Source organism: Salmo salar, chromosome ssa03, assembly GCF_905237065.1.
Source record: "Salmo salar chromosome ssa03, Ssal_v3.1, whole genome shotgun sequence".
Lineage (NCBI taxonomy): Eukaryota > Metazoa > Chordata > Actinopteri > Salmoniformes > Salmonidae > Salmo > Salmo salar.
Window position 1 is genome coordinate 56,917,962 of NC_059444.1, and position 14,885 is coordinate 56,932,846.

General features: G+C 41.7%; 1 protein-coding gene across 2 annotated transcripts; it reads left to right on the forward strand.

Moving 5' to 3' along the window:
• Positions 1-6,481: 6,481 nt before the first annotated feature.
• On the forward strand, positions 6,482-14,214 carry psd3 (26S proteasome non-ATPase regulatory subunit 3). 2 transcript variants are annotated; one of them, XM_014192412.2, is made up of 12 exons: positions 6,482-6,509; positions 6,618-6,778; positions 7,423-7,613; positions 7,809-7,946; positions 8,135-8,271; positions 8,442-8,632; positions 9,383-9,486; positions 10,105-10,219; positions 10,301-10,420; positions 10,561-10,664; positions 13,011-13,217; positions 13,828-14,214. In XM_014192412.2, exons 2-12 carry the CDS (start codon positions 6,619-6,621, stop codon positions 13,903-13,905), a joined length of 1,545 nt encoding a protein of 514 aa, XP_014047887.1. In that variant the 5' UTR covers positions 6,482-6,509; position 6,618; the 3' UTR covers positions 13,906-14,214.
• The last annotated feature ends 671 nt before the right edge of the window (positions 14,215-14,885 follow it).

The following is a 14,885-nucleotide window of genomic DNA, read 5'->3' on the forward strand; positions in this document are numbered from 1 at the left end:
ATCAGAATGGCCAGTGTAGTGTAGGGCTAGCCAGCCACTTAGCAATTCAATTCTAATTTCGCCTGAAGCAGCTGAATATCCTCAAATTGGTAGTAATTTAATTTTGGTTCCACAAATGATTACAAAATAATAATTTGTGTACTTGCAGCATTAGGTTTTTGTGAAAGTGGCAGGATTAGTAATAGTAAAAGAAGGATTGCCTTTCTTGTAAAAGGTATGGGAAGGGGAATTGAATGAAGGCTGTCACTCACTGCAATTTCCTAGTGAAAAGCATGAGCTAACACACACACACAAATGTTTGTGAAGGGGCTGACTAACCATGAGTAAGCAGTAAAAAAAAAAGATAGATAGATAGATAGATAGATAGATAGATAGATAGATAGATAGATAGATAGATAGATAGATAGATAGATAGATAGATAGATAGATAGATAGATAGATAGAAAGTTGCACACTATGTGCACCCAACAATTGAATGGGTTAACCTAACCTACTGTGACGGCCTGTCCCCGCTCTGTCTACTGGGTTTTGCTGTGCTTACTTCCTGCAGGAGATTGGTGGGCGGAGTAGGAGAGGTGGGCGGAGCTGGGAGGGTCAGTCAGTGCTGATGGGGCACACCTGCGACAGCTCAGCTGTGGCACAAAGCCACTGTTTCCCCATTCAGCTAGAGATTCCTCTCTCCATGCATGTCTTTCGTTGTTTAGTTGTGGTTTTGGCAGTAGACACCCAATTTATAACCTTCATGCCTCATCTGATTATTATTGTGAGTGTTTATTTATGGAATAAATTAATTTTGTTATTCCTTTACCCAGTGTGTGGTTTCCCATTGTTTGTTACAATCTTGAGCCAGGTTGTAACACTACCTACCTCATTGCAAGAAAACACCACATCGGTGGTATTGTATTAAGAATTGGCAGTGGGTGCCTACCACAATATTAAAACCTTGTTCCATTAATGCTGCATGTATTGTACTTGTTATCCCTGCCAAAATCATGTCAAATGTGCACGTGTGGACTGACAATGTATTCATGCGTTGCTATTGTTCTCTTCATAGAGTTACAGTTGATCCAAATGTAACGTTTATAGAGGAGAGCATTTCCCCATCAGGTAATGAGACACAGGCCATTCCGGATAGGGTGTCACACATCCATCCAATCTAATGGAGCATGCTCTGTCTCCACCAACTCCCTGCTTCTCTGGCCTGCTCTGGATCAGGCGTATATCAGGTGTCCGGATGGGCTACTGCAAGGTGGTCCTGCCTGTGTAGAATGACGACTTGAATGATAACTGTATGTGCACTTGTTTGTGCTGTATTATACAATGGGTGGGTCTAATCCTGAATGCTGATTGGTTAGAATCGCATTCCATCCGGTGTCTTTTTAAGCAATAAGGCCCGAGGGGGTGTGGTATGTGGCAAATATACCACGGCTCAGGGCTGTTCTTAAGCACTACGTAATGCGGAGTGCCTGGATACAGTCCTTAGCCGTGTTATATTGGCCATATACCACAAACCCCCGAGGTGCCTTATTACTATTATAAACTGCTTACCAACATAATTAGAGCAGTAAAAATAACTGTTTGTCAAACCCGTGGTAGACGGTCTGATATACCATGGCTGTCAGCCAATCAGCATTCAGGGCTCGAACCACCCGGTTTATAAGCAATCCACTATCTCATCAGCACAGCCAGGTAATTTATAAACTTGATCTCCACTATAAAAAGCATCTAGACATTATCTCACATTTCTTGTAAGCTAACATTTTCAACAGCGGATATTTGTATAAACCTTGCTGTTTGTCTCTCTGACATTTGCAACATTGTTTCAATATAAAAATTTGATCTCAAGCTGTCACATCGTAATGAACCAGTCGGGAGTTGGGATGAGACAGACAGGCAGGCAACATTTCTCAGCCAGTCGAAATCATGAATGAAAATCATTCTTAAGTATCAAAATATCACATTTCTTAAATTAAGCAAACCAGATGGCACCATTTTCAAGTTTTTTTAAAATCTTTGGATAGCCAGGGGCACACTCCAACACTCAGACATTATTTACCAACGAAGCATGTGTGTTTAGTGAGTCCGCCAGATCAGAGATAGTATGGATGACCAGGGATGTTCTCTTGATGAGTTCGTGAATTGGACCATTTCCCTTTTCTGCTAAGCATTCAAAATGTAACGAGTACTTTTACTTAAGTACTTTACACCACTGGATACCGCCCAAGCCTAACTCACACCTCATTAGTCTGCAGCTGGAGGTCAAGACAGAGACACCCCTTGACTCTTCAGAGCTCTGACTCCAGATGAGAACCAAAGAGGATAGGAGAGCCACCAAATTGACCCAATGCCCCGCCACCTCAGGAGCACCAAAGTGAGGCCTATTGTCGGCGTCTACTCTGTGATGTCTGACGTCTCTCCCTACGATGACCCCAACACAGGTATTTTCAGGGGGGGGGGGGGGTTATCAAAAAGGGGCTTAGGTGTGTGTAGCTGAATTTTAGAGGCCCTTATCTTGATGGTGTAGAGAAACATTTTGCATTTTTAAGCCAGTTTCCTGCAATTTTACAAATTTCTCCATTCAAATGAGATAACGTTTTGCAGTTTTAAAGCTCATTTCCTGCAATTCTATGCATCTTGCCATGGCTAATGGTGTGTTATTTTGCTCAAACATAATAACAAAATGAATACTGCTAAATGAATTGTTTTCCCTGACTGTCTACATTTTATTTAGGTGAATTTTAGTTCTCAACGATTAGGGCTTAGGTGGTAAATATTGGAAAATTATGGAGAAAAAAACATTTGTAGAAGGACTCTATGAGAGTCATTTTTTGTGACTTTTCAAAGGACATTCTACTCCAAAATGTATGAAAATAAAATTATGTTGACACCATCTAAAAAAGAGAGGGCTTACTCTTTTACCATAGCCTATACATGGTCCATATTATCAGGCAGGTGTACTATTAGCGATAAGCTATCTGATGTAACATACCATTCTGTACAGTTCATTGATGGATGTATAAAATTAATGCTTGTGACAAAATGAAAATAGGAACATTTATTGAGCTGTATTGACACAAAGCGTACAAAAACAGACAATTTATAGCTTGAAACTCCATGTCAACAGTCCTATCTGTGTCTGTCCCTGTCTCCAGTCCTGTCCCTGTTTTTCTGTCGCTGTTACTCTGTCCGTGTCTCTAATTCTGTCCCTGTCTCTGTTTTTCTGTCTCTGTCCTGTGTCTGTTTCTCTGTCGCTGTTACTGTGTCCCAGTCTCAAATTCTCTGTCCCTGCCCCACTTGTTGTTGTCATTGACTTGAATGCAGATGTCACACGCCTTTCTGAACACCTCACTCTTCTTTTTTTTTTTATTGGCCATGTAAAACATTTTCACAAAGTGCCTGTAGTCCACCTCCTCCTGCGATGGCCCATCTACTGCCACCCTGCAACACATATCCAGCTGGAGGTATTTTAGTCTGTCTTGACCTATTGAAAATACAGAGTGCAGGAATGTAGAAAGGGACAGAGAGCGGGACAGAGACAAGGACAGCATGCATTTAATCTGTTTGTCTTTTTGGGGTGCTGTAAAAACATACAATTATATTATTTACATTAAAAAGCTCTAATTGTATTTATTATGTAACCAGAGCTGTCACGTTAAGATTTGCATATATATATACATTGCAAGTTAACCCTGGCCAAGAAAGTAGAGTACAATATGTGTAGAGGACAGCGCATTACATTTTTCCTGTTTATATTTACCAGCTTGAGGGAAGAGAACAGCCTCTTCATATCAGCAGTTTGGATTGGGGCTGTTAGAGCAATGGATGCAGCCAGGCTGAGAGCAGGGAACAGTTCACTGACATCAGGAGCCACCAGCCACAGAACCTCCTCCAGACGTTTAGACTGTAACATGCAAATCAAATTAAACATTTTCAATTGAACACGATTTTATTCATATCTTTGTGTTTTGTCTCAAACCTTTAAGTCTGGACTCTTCACCCTCTCCACATATGTTTCCATTCCCCAAGGAGATTGTCTTCTCTCAGTCTAGGGAAATCTTTTGCGAGGACACGCATCTCCTCAATCCCATAGTCAGGGTCAGTGCTGTTGAGGATGTTCTTCAGGGTAAACACAATGAAAGTACCCAAAGTTTGGGAAGCGGCATTCAACGTTCAAGACAAGCATGTCGTGGAATAGGTACATAACCTACAATGAAATTAATACATTATTCATCAAGGTTTTATTCTTATAGTTCTCTTGAACCTCTCCCAGACACCATCTTTGAAGTAAGATGGGATCCTGTCTTGTAGGGGCTGGTCTCAAACGATCCCGCAGGTGAAGAAGCCGGATGTGAAGGCCCTGGGCTGGTGTGGTTACACGTGGTCTGTGGTTGTGAGGCCGGTTGGATGTACTGCCAAATTCTCTAAAATGTTGTTGGCCTCGGGCTTATGGTAAAGAAATTAACATAAAATTCTCTGGCAACAGCTCTGTTGGAAATGCCTGCAGTCAGCATGCAAATTGCATGCTCCCTCAAAACTTGAGACATCGGTGGCATTGTGTTATGTGACAAAACTGCACATTTTAGAGTGGCTGTTTATTGTCCCCGGCACAAGGTGCACCTGTTGTTATGTTCATGCTGTTTAATCAGTTTCTTGATATGCCACACCTGTCAGGTGGATTGATTATTTTGTAAATGAGAAATGATCTCTAACAGGGATGTAAACAACATTTTAGAGAAATAAGCTCTTTGAACATATGGAACATTTCGGGTATCTTTTTTTTCAGCTCATGAAACTTTACATGTTGCGTTGACTATTGTTTTTGAATATACAGAGTTATGAGTAGGACAAGAAGACTCATTAATTGTACAGACAAAAGAAAATCAAACTAGCAGCTGTAACTGAAACTGAGAAGTGTGATGACATTATCTTTCAATAATGACACTTGATGTTGTATACACATTCCCGATACAAATATTTAATATTATCCACATTTTAAAAATGCACATATATGGTTATAAGTTGCAAGGGTTCACAATTGTTATCAAATGGTCAAATTATGAAAGACCGTCCTAAAGACATGCGAGGGAAAACAATGCCAACAATTCAAGAATGCGGAGTACATAAGTGACATATGCTCATATTATTGAACAGGTAGTGGGTCTCCCCTTCTGCAGTCTGTTTAGGTACACACACCCTTTCTTCACATACACCACCCACAACATTCATGTTGGCTCCTATGCCACTCTGGGCTCGTGTGGGTGGAACAGGCTTTGGTTTGTGGACCTCTGTCTGTGTGAGATCGCATGTCCCCTTCTTATTGGAGAGAGAGCCCCACGGTGGCAGGAGATAGCACAGCATGGGACGGGATCGCTGCATCGCCCCTCCACTACCTCCCCCACCATGCTCCCAGCCTTTGATGTGTCTCTCATTACTCTGCTGGCATGCTAGCACTTTCTCCATTTCCATGGTAACGGCTCATTCTTGTTTACCCCCTTGTGCAAACAATCCCTGATCTATCCTCTCTGTTTTCTCTTTCAAGACTGTGAAGGGAGTTGTGATTATATGACTTTATGGCACATCTCTTGCCTTTGGTTTGGTATCTTTACAGTAGATCTGTGTGGCGTGTGAACATCATCTGAACATCATACTGTTCAGATGATCAAAGAAATAATGTTGGAATAGCAATCAGTGTAATTACTGTATGTGTGCGCCTAAGCTTCTAAAATGGTCATAAACGTTGTGAGTGGATTGGCTCACAAAGTAAATTATCCCACTAATGATGTATACTGATCAAAAATATAAATGCAACATGTAAAGTGTCGGTCCCATTTTTCATGAGCTGAGGAGTATTTCTGTCTGTAATAAAGCCCTTTTGTGGGGAGAAAAATTATAATTCTGATTGGCTGGGCCTGGCTCCCCAGTAGATGGACCTGGCTCCCAAGTGGGTGGGCCTATGCCCTCACAGGCCCACTCATGGCTGTGCCCTTGCCCAATCGTGAAATCCATAGATTAGAGCCTAATGAATGTATTTCAATTGACTGATTTCCTTCTATGAACTGTAACTCAGTAAAACTTTTAAATTGTTGCATGTTGCGTTTATATTTTTGTTCAGTATATATGTGTCAATGTGAGAAATGTACTTCATATAAATGACCACATAGGCTACAACTCTGCAAAAGCACTGTAGGTTTACAAGACATCATTGATTTCATCACAGCTCGCCATAAATTGTTTGGATTATTTCAGGAAGATTAGTGGAGCACTATAAATATGCGATTTCTCTCTAAATTGGATTAAGAAAATGATTATTGTTACCAGACCTCCCTGTTTTATATCTACATCAAAACAACAAATCGTACTAAAAGTAGCGTTACAGGGAAAATTAACACTTTCATCAGCTATCTATTACTTTTGACTGCTCGATATTGTCAGGATCAACTAGTATGGTATGTCCCCATAATCCTTTGCGCGTCACAATAGTTGCCAGTCATTCTGCCGACGAGACGAATGTGAGTGTTGAATGGAGTCAAATAAATGTGAATTCTACGTAGTTTATTTTGACATGTCTTATTGATAGTTACGTTGTTACTTTTACTTGCACGTTTCATTTCAGACAGTATGAAAGAGACAACAGCCAAGAGACGCGAGAAATCCAAGGACTCCAAAGCTGATAAACAGAAGGATGCGGGCCCCGAGCCGCAGGATGTGGAGATGCCAGAGGAAGACTCGGCTACTGCAGAAAAGAAACCCAAGGAACTTGATACCCTCACACTTGAAGGTAGCTAGCTAGATGGTTAGCTGAGATATAACAGAAATACTGAAAAGGATACATTCAAACTCAATGTCAGATAACCTTACTGAATATTGCAACTGCTTCGTGTTTTTGCTAACTACTGTACATAATGTTAGTTAGCGTTAGCAAGCAGTTGTTAGTCAATGTAACTAGCTAACGTTAGCGTATTTGCCCGGTTTAATTGGCAATATTTTGTTCAAATGTAACTATACTGAGAGAATATAGTTAGCTGACCTAGTTAGCCTGTTTACTATATGGTCTGACTTTTATTCACTCGCTGGAGTAGTAACTAGCTAGGTAGCTAACGTTAGCTAGCTAGCTGGGTATCTAACAAAAACAAAACCCCTTAGTCATAGCTAGCCAGCTAGTTAATTTATCAGTTTGCTAGCAATGTTTACTTCAATGTGTGTCAGTTGGAAATCACTACTGTCAAAGCAGTACTTTTTTATATTTTTTTTTATCTCCAATTGTAGCTACCTACCTTGCCATGTCAGTCAGTCACTACATTGTATTTTAAATTATTTTCAGTTTTGAGATGAGTGAAAGAACTGACATTAGGTGTCAGATTTTTTTGTATCACTCTTCCATAATTCTTTCCTCATGACCTTACTCCCCCTTTCCCGTTGCAGACATCAAGGAGCATGTAAAGCAGATAGAGAAGGCTGTGTCGGGCAAGGAGCCTCGCTTTGTGCTGAGGGCCTTGCGTGCCCTGCCCTCCACCAGCCGCCGTCTCAACCCCAATGTGCTGCACAAGGCTGTGTCTGGCTTCTACACCTCCAATGCCGCCGGCAAGGAGTTCCTACTCAGCTTTCTGGAGGAGGTACGATGAGCACAGATAGTATCAGATAGAAAAGACTGTGGTACTACTATTACTATTGCTGAGAAACCTTGGCTATTAACTATTACTCATGGCCTTTTTTGCTCTGTCTCCTTTGGTTGCTTTCTGTCCGGTTCTGTCTTTCCTTTTCCCTCCTCTACCCACACCCTCTCCCCTCCATCTATTGCACCCTTCCAGCCCATGGACACCGAGGGAGATGTCCAGTTCAGGCCCCGTACAGGGAAGGCAGCTGCCACCCCCCTGATCCCTGAGGCGGAGGCCTACCTGCAGCTACTCCTGGTGGTTTACCTCACCAACAACAAACGCTACACAGAGGTGGGCTGACTGAGCTCACACGCTCTCTCTCATGCATGCACAGTACATATTTATATTAGATTGAGCTCTGAATTCTCTTTGCTTTTACATTGCTCACCATCATACCATAGTCCTTAGAAATTAGTTATGACTGGGTTAAAGCCCGACTGCCTGTCTTGGTTGTTAGCTTCTCACTTTTCTCTCTGTAGGCCCAGAAGGTGTCAGACGAGCTCTTGCAGAAGATCGGCCCTCAGAACCGGCGGGCTCTGGACCTGGTGGCTGCTAAGTGTTACTACTACCACTCCCGCGTCTACGAGTTCCTCAACCAGCTGGACACCGTGCGTAGGTAAGCCCACCAACACTTTCACTGACTGTTTTTGTTTTTTCTGACTTAAACAGATGGGGGAAAGATGGATTTTGTTTCAAAAGGCAGTAGGCCAGTTTGGAACCTATGCAAGTCAATATGTAATGCCTTTGATCGATTTTTAAACAAATTAAAACCCTTCTCTCGCAAAGTTTCCTGCACACACGCCTGAGGACAGCCACCTTGCGGCACGACGCCGACGGCCAGGCCACGCTGCTCAACCTGCTGCTGAGGAACTACCTGCAGTACAACCTGTACGACCAGGCTGAGAAGCTGGTGTCCAAGTCAGTCTTCCCCGAGCTGGCCAACAACAACGAGTGGGCCCGCTACCTCTACTATACAGGTGAGGGGGAGGAGCCTTAAGCATACCAATTTCTGTTGAAATAAAGCATCACCTGTGATAAAACTGTAAACATTTTATTAGTTGACGACATCAGAAGTTTAGTTTAATCACATTCAATTGAATTATCAGGCCACTATGCCTCTACAGATTTTGAAGTGACTAAGAAACTTCCTCAGAATATGAATTCATTTGTAGTTATGGCCTTAGTTTGCTGCTTTTCCACACTGATCATTCTCTCCCTCCCAGTGGCGTAAAGTACTTAAGTAAAGATACGTTAAAGTACTACATAAGTAGGTTTTTTGTGGTATCTGCACTTTAATTTAATATTTGTATTTTTGACAACTTATACTTTTTTTACTTCATTTCTGAAGAAAATAATGTACTCTTTACTCCATACATTTTCCCTGACATCCAAAAGTACTCGTTACATTTTTAATGCTTAGCAGGACAGAAAATTGTCAAATTCACACACTTATAAAGAGACTATCCCTATTATGTCTGTGTTGGAGTGTGCCCCCTGGCTAGCTGTAAACATAAAAAGAAAGTTATTCATACTTTTACTTTTGATACTTATGTAGATTTTAGCAATTACATTTACTTTTGATACTTAAGTATATTTAAAACCAAATACTTTTAGACTTTTACTCAAGTAGGTTTACTGCTTGAGTAATTTTCTATTAAGGTATCTTTACTTTTACTCAAGTATGACAATTGGGTACTTTTTCCACCACTGCTCCCTTGCCCCTCCAGGTCGTATCAAGGCTATCCAGCTGGAGTACACAGAGGCCAGGAGGACCCTGACCAACGCCTTGAGGAAGGCCCCCCAACACACAGCTGTGGGCTTCAAACAGACAGTCAGTACACACAGCATGCAGTTTTTCCCTAAGTGTAATTATTACATTTTAGTCTTTTAGCAGACACTCTTATCCAGAGCGACTTATAGAAGCAATTTGGATTAATAACCTGGCTCAACGGCACATCCGACAGATTTTTTTACCAAGTCGTCACATGATTTGAAACGGCGACCTTTTGGTTACTGGCCCAACTCTCTTAACCACTAGGCTACCTTTTATTTTTATTTTCTTTAAATACACTTTTGTTAAGGTTTTACAGTTGTTGCTCAAATGTTATTTATATAGCACATTTCTTACAGGGGATGATGCATTTCTTTTTTTAAATATATAATATTTAGTTTTACATTTTTCCTAATTTTCTTTCTCCACTTCATACACAAACCTACACACACGAACAACAACTTAGATGCACGCAATGACATCTCATCTGCCAAGACCCGCATGCTCACCCCCCCACCCCTAAGGCCTGCATTATTGGCTGTAAATTGTATCAGTTAGTTTTTCTCAGTCGCTAATGCTATTTCAATAATAATTCAGCAGATGCAGGTCAAAGTGCTTAACAAATAAAATAGCCCACAAAAAAAGTTCAGTTTGTTCACATCTCTCTATCCCTATCAGGTCCACAAGTTGCTGATTGTGGTGGAGCTGTTGCTTGGGGAGATCCCAGACAGGCTGCAGTTCCGCCAGGCTCCACTGAAGAGATCCCTAGCGCCCTATTTCCTGCTCACCCAGGGTAAGTTATCGGAAAGCTGGGTCATGAGAATGCATTTTAAGTGTGAGTAAGATTTCAACCCTGGTCTCTGTTCCCACACAGCTGTCAGGACGGGTAACCTGGCCAAGTTCAACCAGGCCCTGGATCAGTTTGGAGAGAAGTTCCAGGCAGACGGCACCTACACCTTGATCATCCGCCTGCGACACAATGTCATCAAGACAGGTCAGTGACCAGGCCTTTCACTTCGGGCTATTCTTCCACATTATCAGATGGCTTCCTCTTCTTTTAAATTTTTTGGTCTTGGCTCTTCATTTTTAATACCTGAATGACTTGTTGATATTTAAAACCATCTCTCCCTGTAGGTGTGCGTATGATCAGCCTGTCATACTCTCGTATATCACTGGCAGACATCGCTCAGAAGCTGCAGCTGGACAGTCCAGAGGATGCTGAGTTCATAGTGGCCAAGGTAACATGACATACTACAGCCATACTCAATTGGTGGACCATTATCCGAACCCAGATTGGGGTCAACATGGTCTAGGTGCGTGGATCAGAAAACCAGTCAGTATCTGATGTGACCATTTGCCTCATGCAGCGCGCGACACATCTCCTTCGCATACAGTTGATCAGGCTGTTGATTGTGGCTTGTGGAATGTTGTCCCACTCCTCTTCAATGGCTGTGCGAAGTTGCTGGATCTTGGTGGGAACTTGAACACACTGTCATACATGTCGATCCACAGCATCCCAAACATGCTCAATGGGTGACGTGTCTGGTGAGTATGCAGGCTATGGAAGAACTGGGACATTTTCAGCTTTAAGGAATTGTGTACAGATTCTTGCGACATGGCATTTTCATGATTAAAAATTAGGTGATTGCGGCGCATGAATGGCACAACAATGGGCCTTAGGATCTCATCACGGTGTCTCTGGGCATTCAAATTGCCATCGATAAAATTCAGTTGTGCTCATTGTCCGTAGCTTATGCCTGCCCATACCATAATCCCACCGCCACCATGGGGCATTCTGTTCACAACATTGACATCAGCAAACCGCTCGCCCACATGACTCCATACACACTTTCTGCCATCTACTCGGTACAGTTGAAACCAGGATTCATCTGTGAAGAGCACGCTTCTCCAGCGTGCCAGTGGCCATCGAAGGTGAGCAATTATCCACCGAAGTCTGTTAGGATGCTGAACTGCAGTCAGGTCAAGACCCTGGTGAGGATGACGAGAACGCAAATGAGCTTCCCTGAGACTGTTTCTGACAGTTTGTGCAGAAATTATTTTGCTGTGCATACCTACAGTTTCATCAGCTGTCCGGGTGGCTGGTCTCAGACAATCCCGTAGGTGAAAAAGCCGAATGTGGAGGTCCTGGGCTGGCGTGGTTACATGTGGTCTGCGGTTGTGAGGCCAGTTGTACGGACATGAACATTACAGCTCTGCTGGAAATTCCTGTAGTCAGCATGCCAATTGCGTGCTCCCTTAACTTGAGATGAGGCTTTGTGAGCTTGTGTAATGATCATGCTGTTTAATAATCAGCTTCTTGAAATGTCAAACCTGTCAGGTGACTGGACAAAGGAGAAATGCTCAATAACAGGGATGTAAACGAATTTGAGAGAAATAAGCTTTTTGTGCGTATAACAATGTCTGGGGTGTTTTATTTCAGTTAATGAAACATGGGATCAACACTTTCCGTTTATATTTTTGTTCAGTGTATATATTGTACCTTTACCTTAAAGATAAACCCCTCAATGCAACCGCTGTGTCAGATTTCAAAAAAGATTACGGGGAAAGCACACCATTCGATAATCTGAGTACAGCCACCAAAACAAGCCATACAGATACCCGCCAAGTTGTGGAGTCAACAAAAGTCAGAAATAGCGTTATAAATATTCACTTACCTTTGATCTTCATCGGAATGCACTCCCAGGAATCCCAGTTCCACAACAAATGTTTGTTTTGTTCGATAAAGTTCATCTTTATGTCCAAATACCTCCTTTTTGTTTTGCGCGTTTAGTTCACTAATCCAAATGCACAAAGTGCGGGCACTAAGTCCAGACGAAAAGTCCAAAAAGTTCCATTACAGTTCGTAGAAACATGTCAAATGATGTATATAATCAATCTTTAGGATGTTTTTATCATAAATCTTCAATAATATTCCAACCGGAAAATTTCGTTGTCATTAGAAAGGAAAGGGAATGGAGCTCGTGCACACAGCAGCACGCGATAAACCACTCATGGCTATCAGCTGAGCCACTTACTGTGAGTGGTCTTACTCTCTCCCCTTTCACAATAGAAGCCTGAAACAACTTTCTAAAGACTGTTGACATCTAGTGGAAGCCTTAGGAAGTGCAATCTGACTCCATTTACACTGGATATTGGATAGGCAATCACTTGAAAAACTACAAACCTCAGATTTCCCACTTCCTGGTTGGATTTTTCTCAGGTTTTTGCCTGCCATATGAGTGCTGTTATACTCGGACGTTATTTTAACAGTTTTCGAAACTTTAGTGTTTTCTATCCAAATCTACTTATTATATGCATATTCTATTTACTTTGGGCACACTTTTCATCCGGACGTGAAAATACTGCCCCCTAGGTTAAGAGGTTAAGATCATGGTGTATCCCCACCTCCTGCTCTACATCAACTCATGGAAGTATTTCCTAAAGAGCATTAATAGAAAAGCACATCGCTTCTGTGGTAAATATGGCATGCATTCCTCAACTGTCCTAAGCCACAGGTGGCAATGGAAAATTACCTCAGTCTCTTACAGATTTTTCTCTCTCCCGACATCATCTCTCTTTTCCAGGCAATCCGTGATGGAGTGATCGAAGCCAGCATTAACCATGAGAAGGGCTATGTTCAGTCTAAAGAGACCATGGACATCTACGGTACCAGGGAGCCCCAGCTGGCCTTCCACCAGAGGATCTCCTTCTGCCTGGACATACACAACATGTCTGTCAAGGCCATGAGGTTTCCACCCAAGGCTTACAACAAGGACCTAGAATCAGCAGAGGTGTGTACCAACCTTGTACTACTCCTTGTATTAGCCCCTGAAATTGACCCTCGTGAGTTCTGTTGGAGATGGTAGGAAATTGTTCTTTATATCTGTTCTACTGAACTAACAATATACTATATTTTACTGTTGTGACCACAAGGGGGTAGTGTTGTCAACTACTTTGTCAAATGTTATATTTGGCGCTAGAATTTCAGACTAGATGCGTACTATCATTTTAAAATGATTGCTATTTGCAAACTTAATCGTTTTAAAGATGCACTATGCAGAAATCACTCTGCCGTTTTCTGGTTGCTAAGTCTAATAGTTCGCCTAATTTCAGTTTGTGAGAATCATTGTACCATCTAAGCCACTTAGATGGTACAATGATTTTGGTTATTTCCATAACCAAAAATATTATATTTTCAGCTATTTGAAGCTGGTGTACAAAACCTAATTTTAAGATCGGGATGCATAGAAATAGTGCACATAGAACAGATCTACCGCTTAAACTTGCTTTCAATGAGAATGACAGATCTATAACACGGATTTCTGTGTGAATTTGGTCCCAAGAAGTTACCTATTGCAGCTTTAATGTGTTGACATGTTCTTCTGTGTGTTTACATTTCAGGAGCGCAGAGAGCGGGAGCAGCAGGACCTGGAGTTCGCCAAGGAGATGGCCGAAGATGACGACGACAGTTTCCCATGATCCTCTGAGGGGAGCAAGTGCAAGGATGCCTTGACTTTTTTTCCCTTTTTCTCCCCCTCCATCCTTCCTCCTCCCTCTTGTAATAGTTGTTTTTGTTTATTTCTCTGCAGGCACAAGGCCATTATAATGTTATATATCTATGTTAGCATTCTAACATACAATAAGAACCTCTATTCAACTCTACCACTGGTCCTCGTTGTCCCTGCTTTTAGACTTTGCGTGTCACTGTTAACTTGCTGGTGGAAGCATTTGGTGTATCTGTACTGAGTTTGAGGCCAGCACACAAATAAACAGTCTTTGTCAATTTAATTTCTAATTTGGGGAACACTAATTTGTACAGTGAATGTCTGGAAATCTAATCTGTTTGGCACAGAGCAGCTTGTATTTGTAAGCTTTGCTGTCAGGAATGATGTTGGGTCCTTGATTTGTTATTCTTGCTGCGCAATGCAATTCAATATCTTGACAGCTGCCCTTTCTAAAATGTGGAAATGGAAACTCATATTTCAAAATACCTTGAGGAAATCAATTAATTTGTTGCCCCTCTTGAGAACTGCGTGCCATTGAGCTCAACTAGTTAGATTTCTCTCTGCCTCATTGTTTATTATTCACAGCTCCTGTTCCTTCCCCTGATTTCTTCATTTAGCTCTATCTTCCTCCTACCTCAGGGTGCATCCCAATTATCTACATTTTTCAGGAAGTGTGCACTTGTTCCATTCGCTTCATGGATTTTAAAAGAAAGACATTTTAAAAGAAATAACTGGTATAATACAGTGCATTCGGAAAGTATTCAGACCCCTCATCTTTTTCCACATTTTGTTACGTTACAGCCTTATTCTAAAATGGATGAAGTTTTTTCCTCAATCTACACACAATACCCCATAATAACAAAGCAAAAGCACGTTTTTAGAAAAGTTTGCAAAATTATAAATAAATGGAAATATCACATTTTATTTAATTATTCAGACCCTTTACTCAGTCCT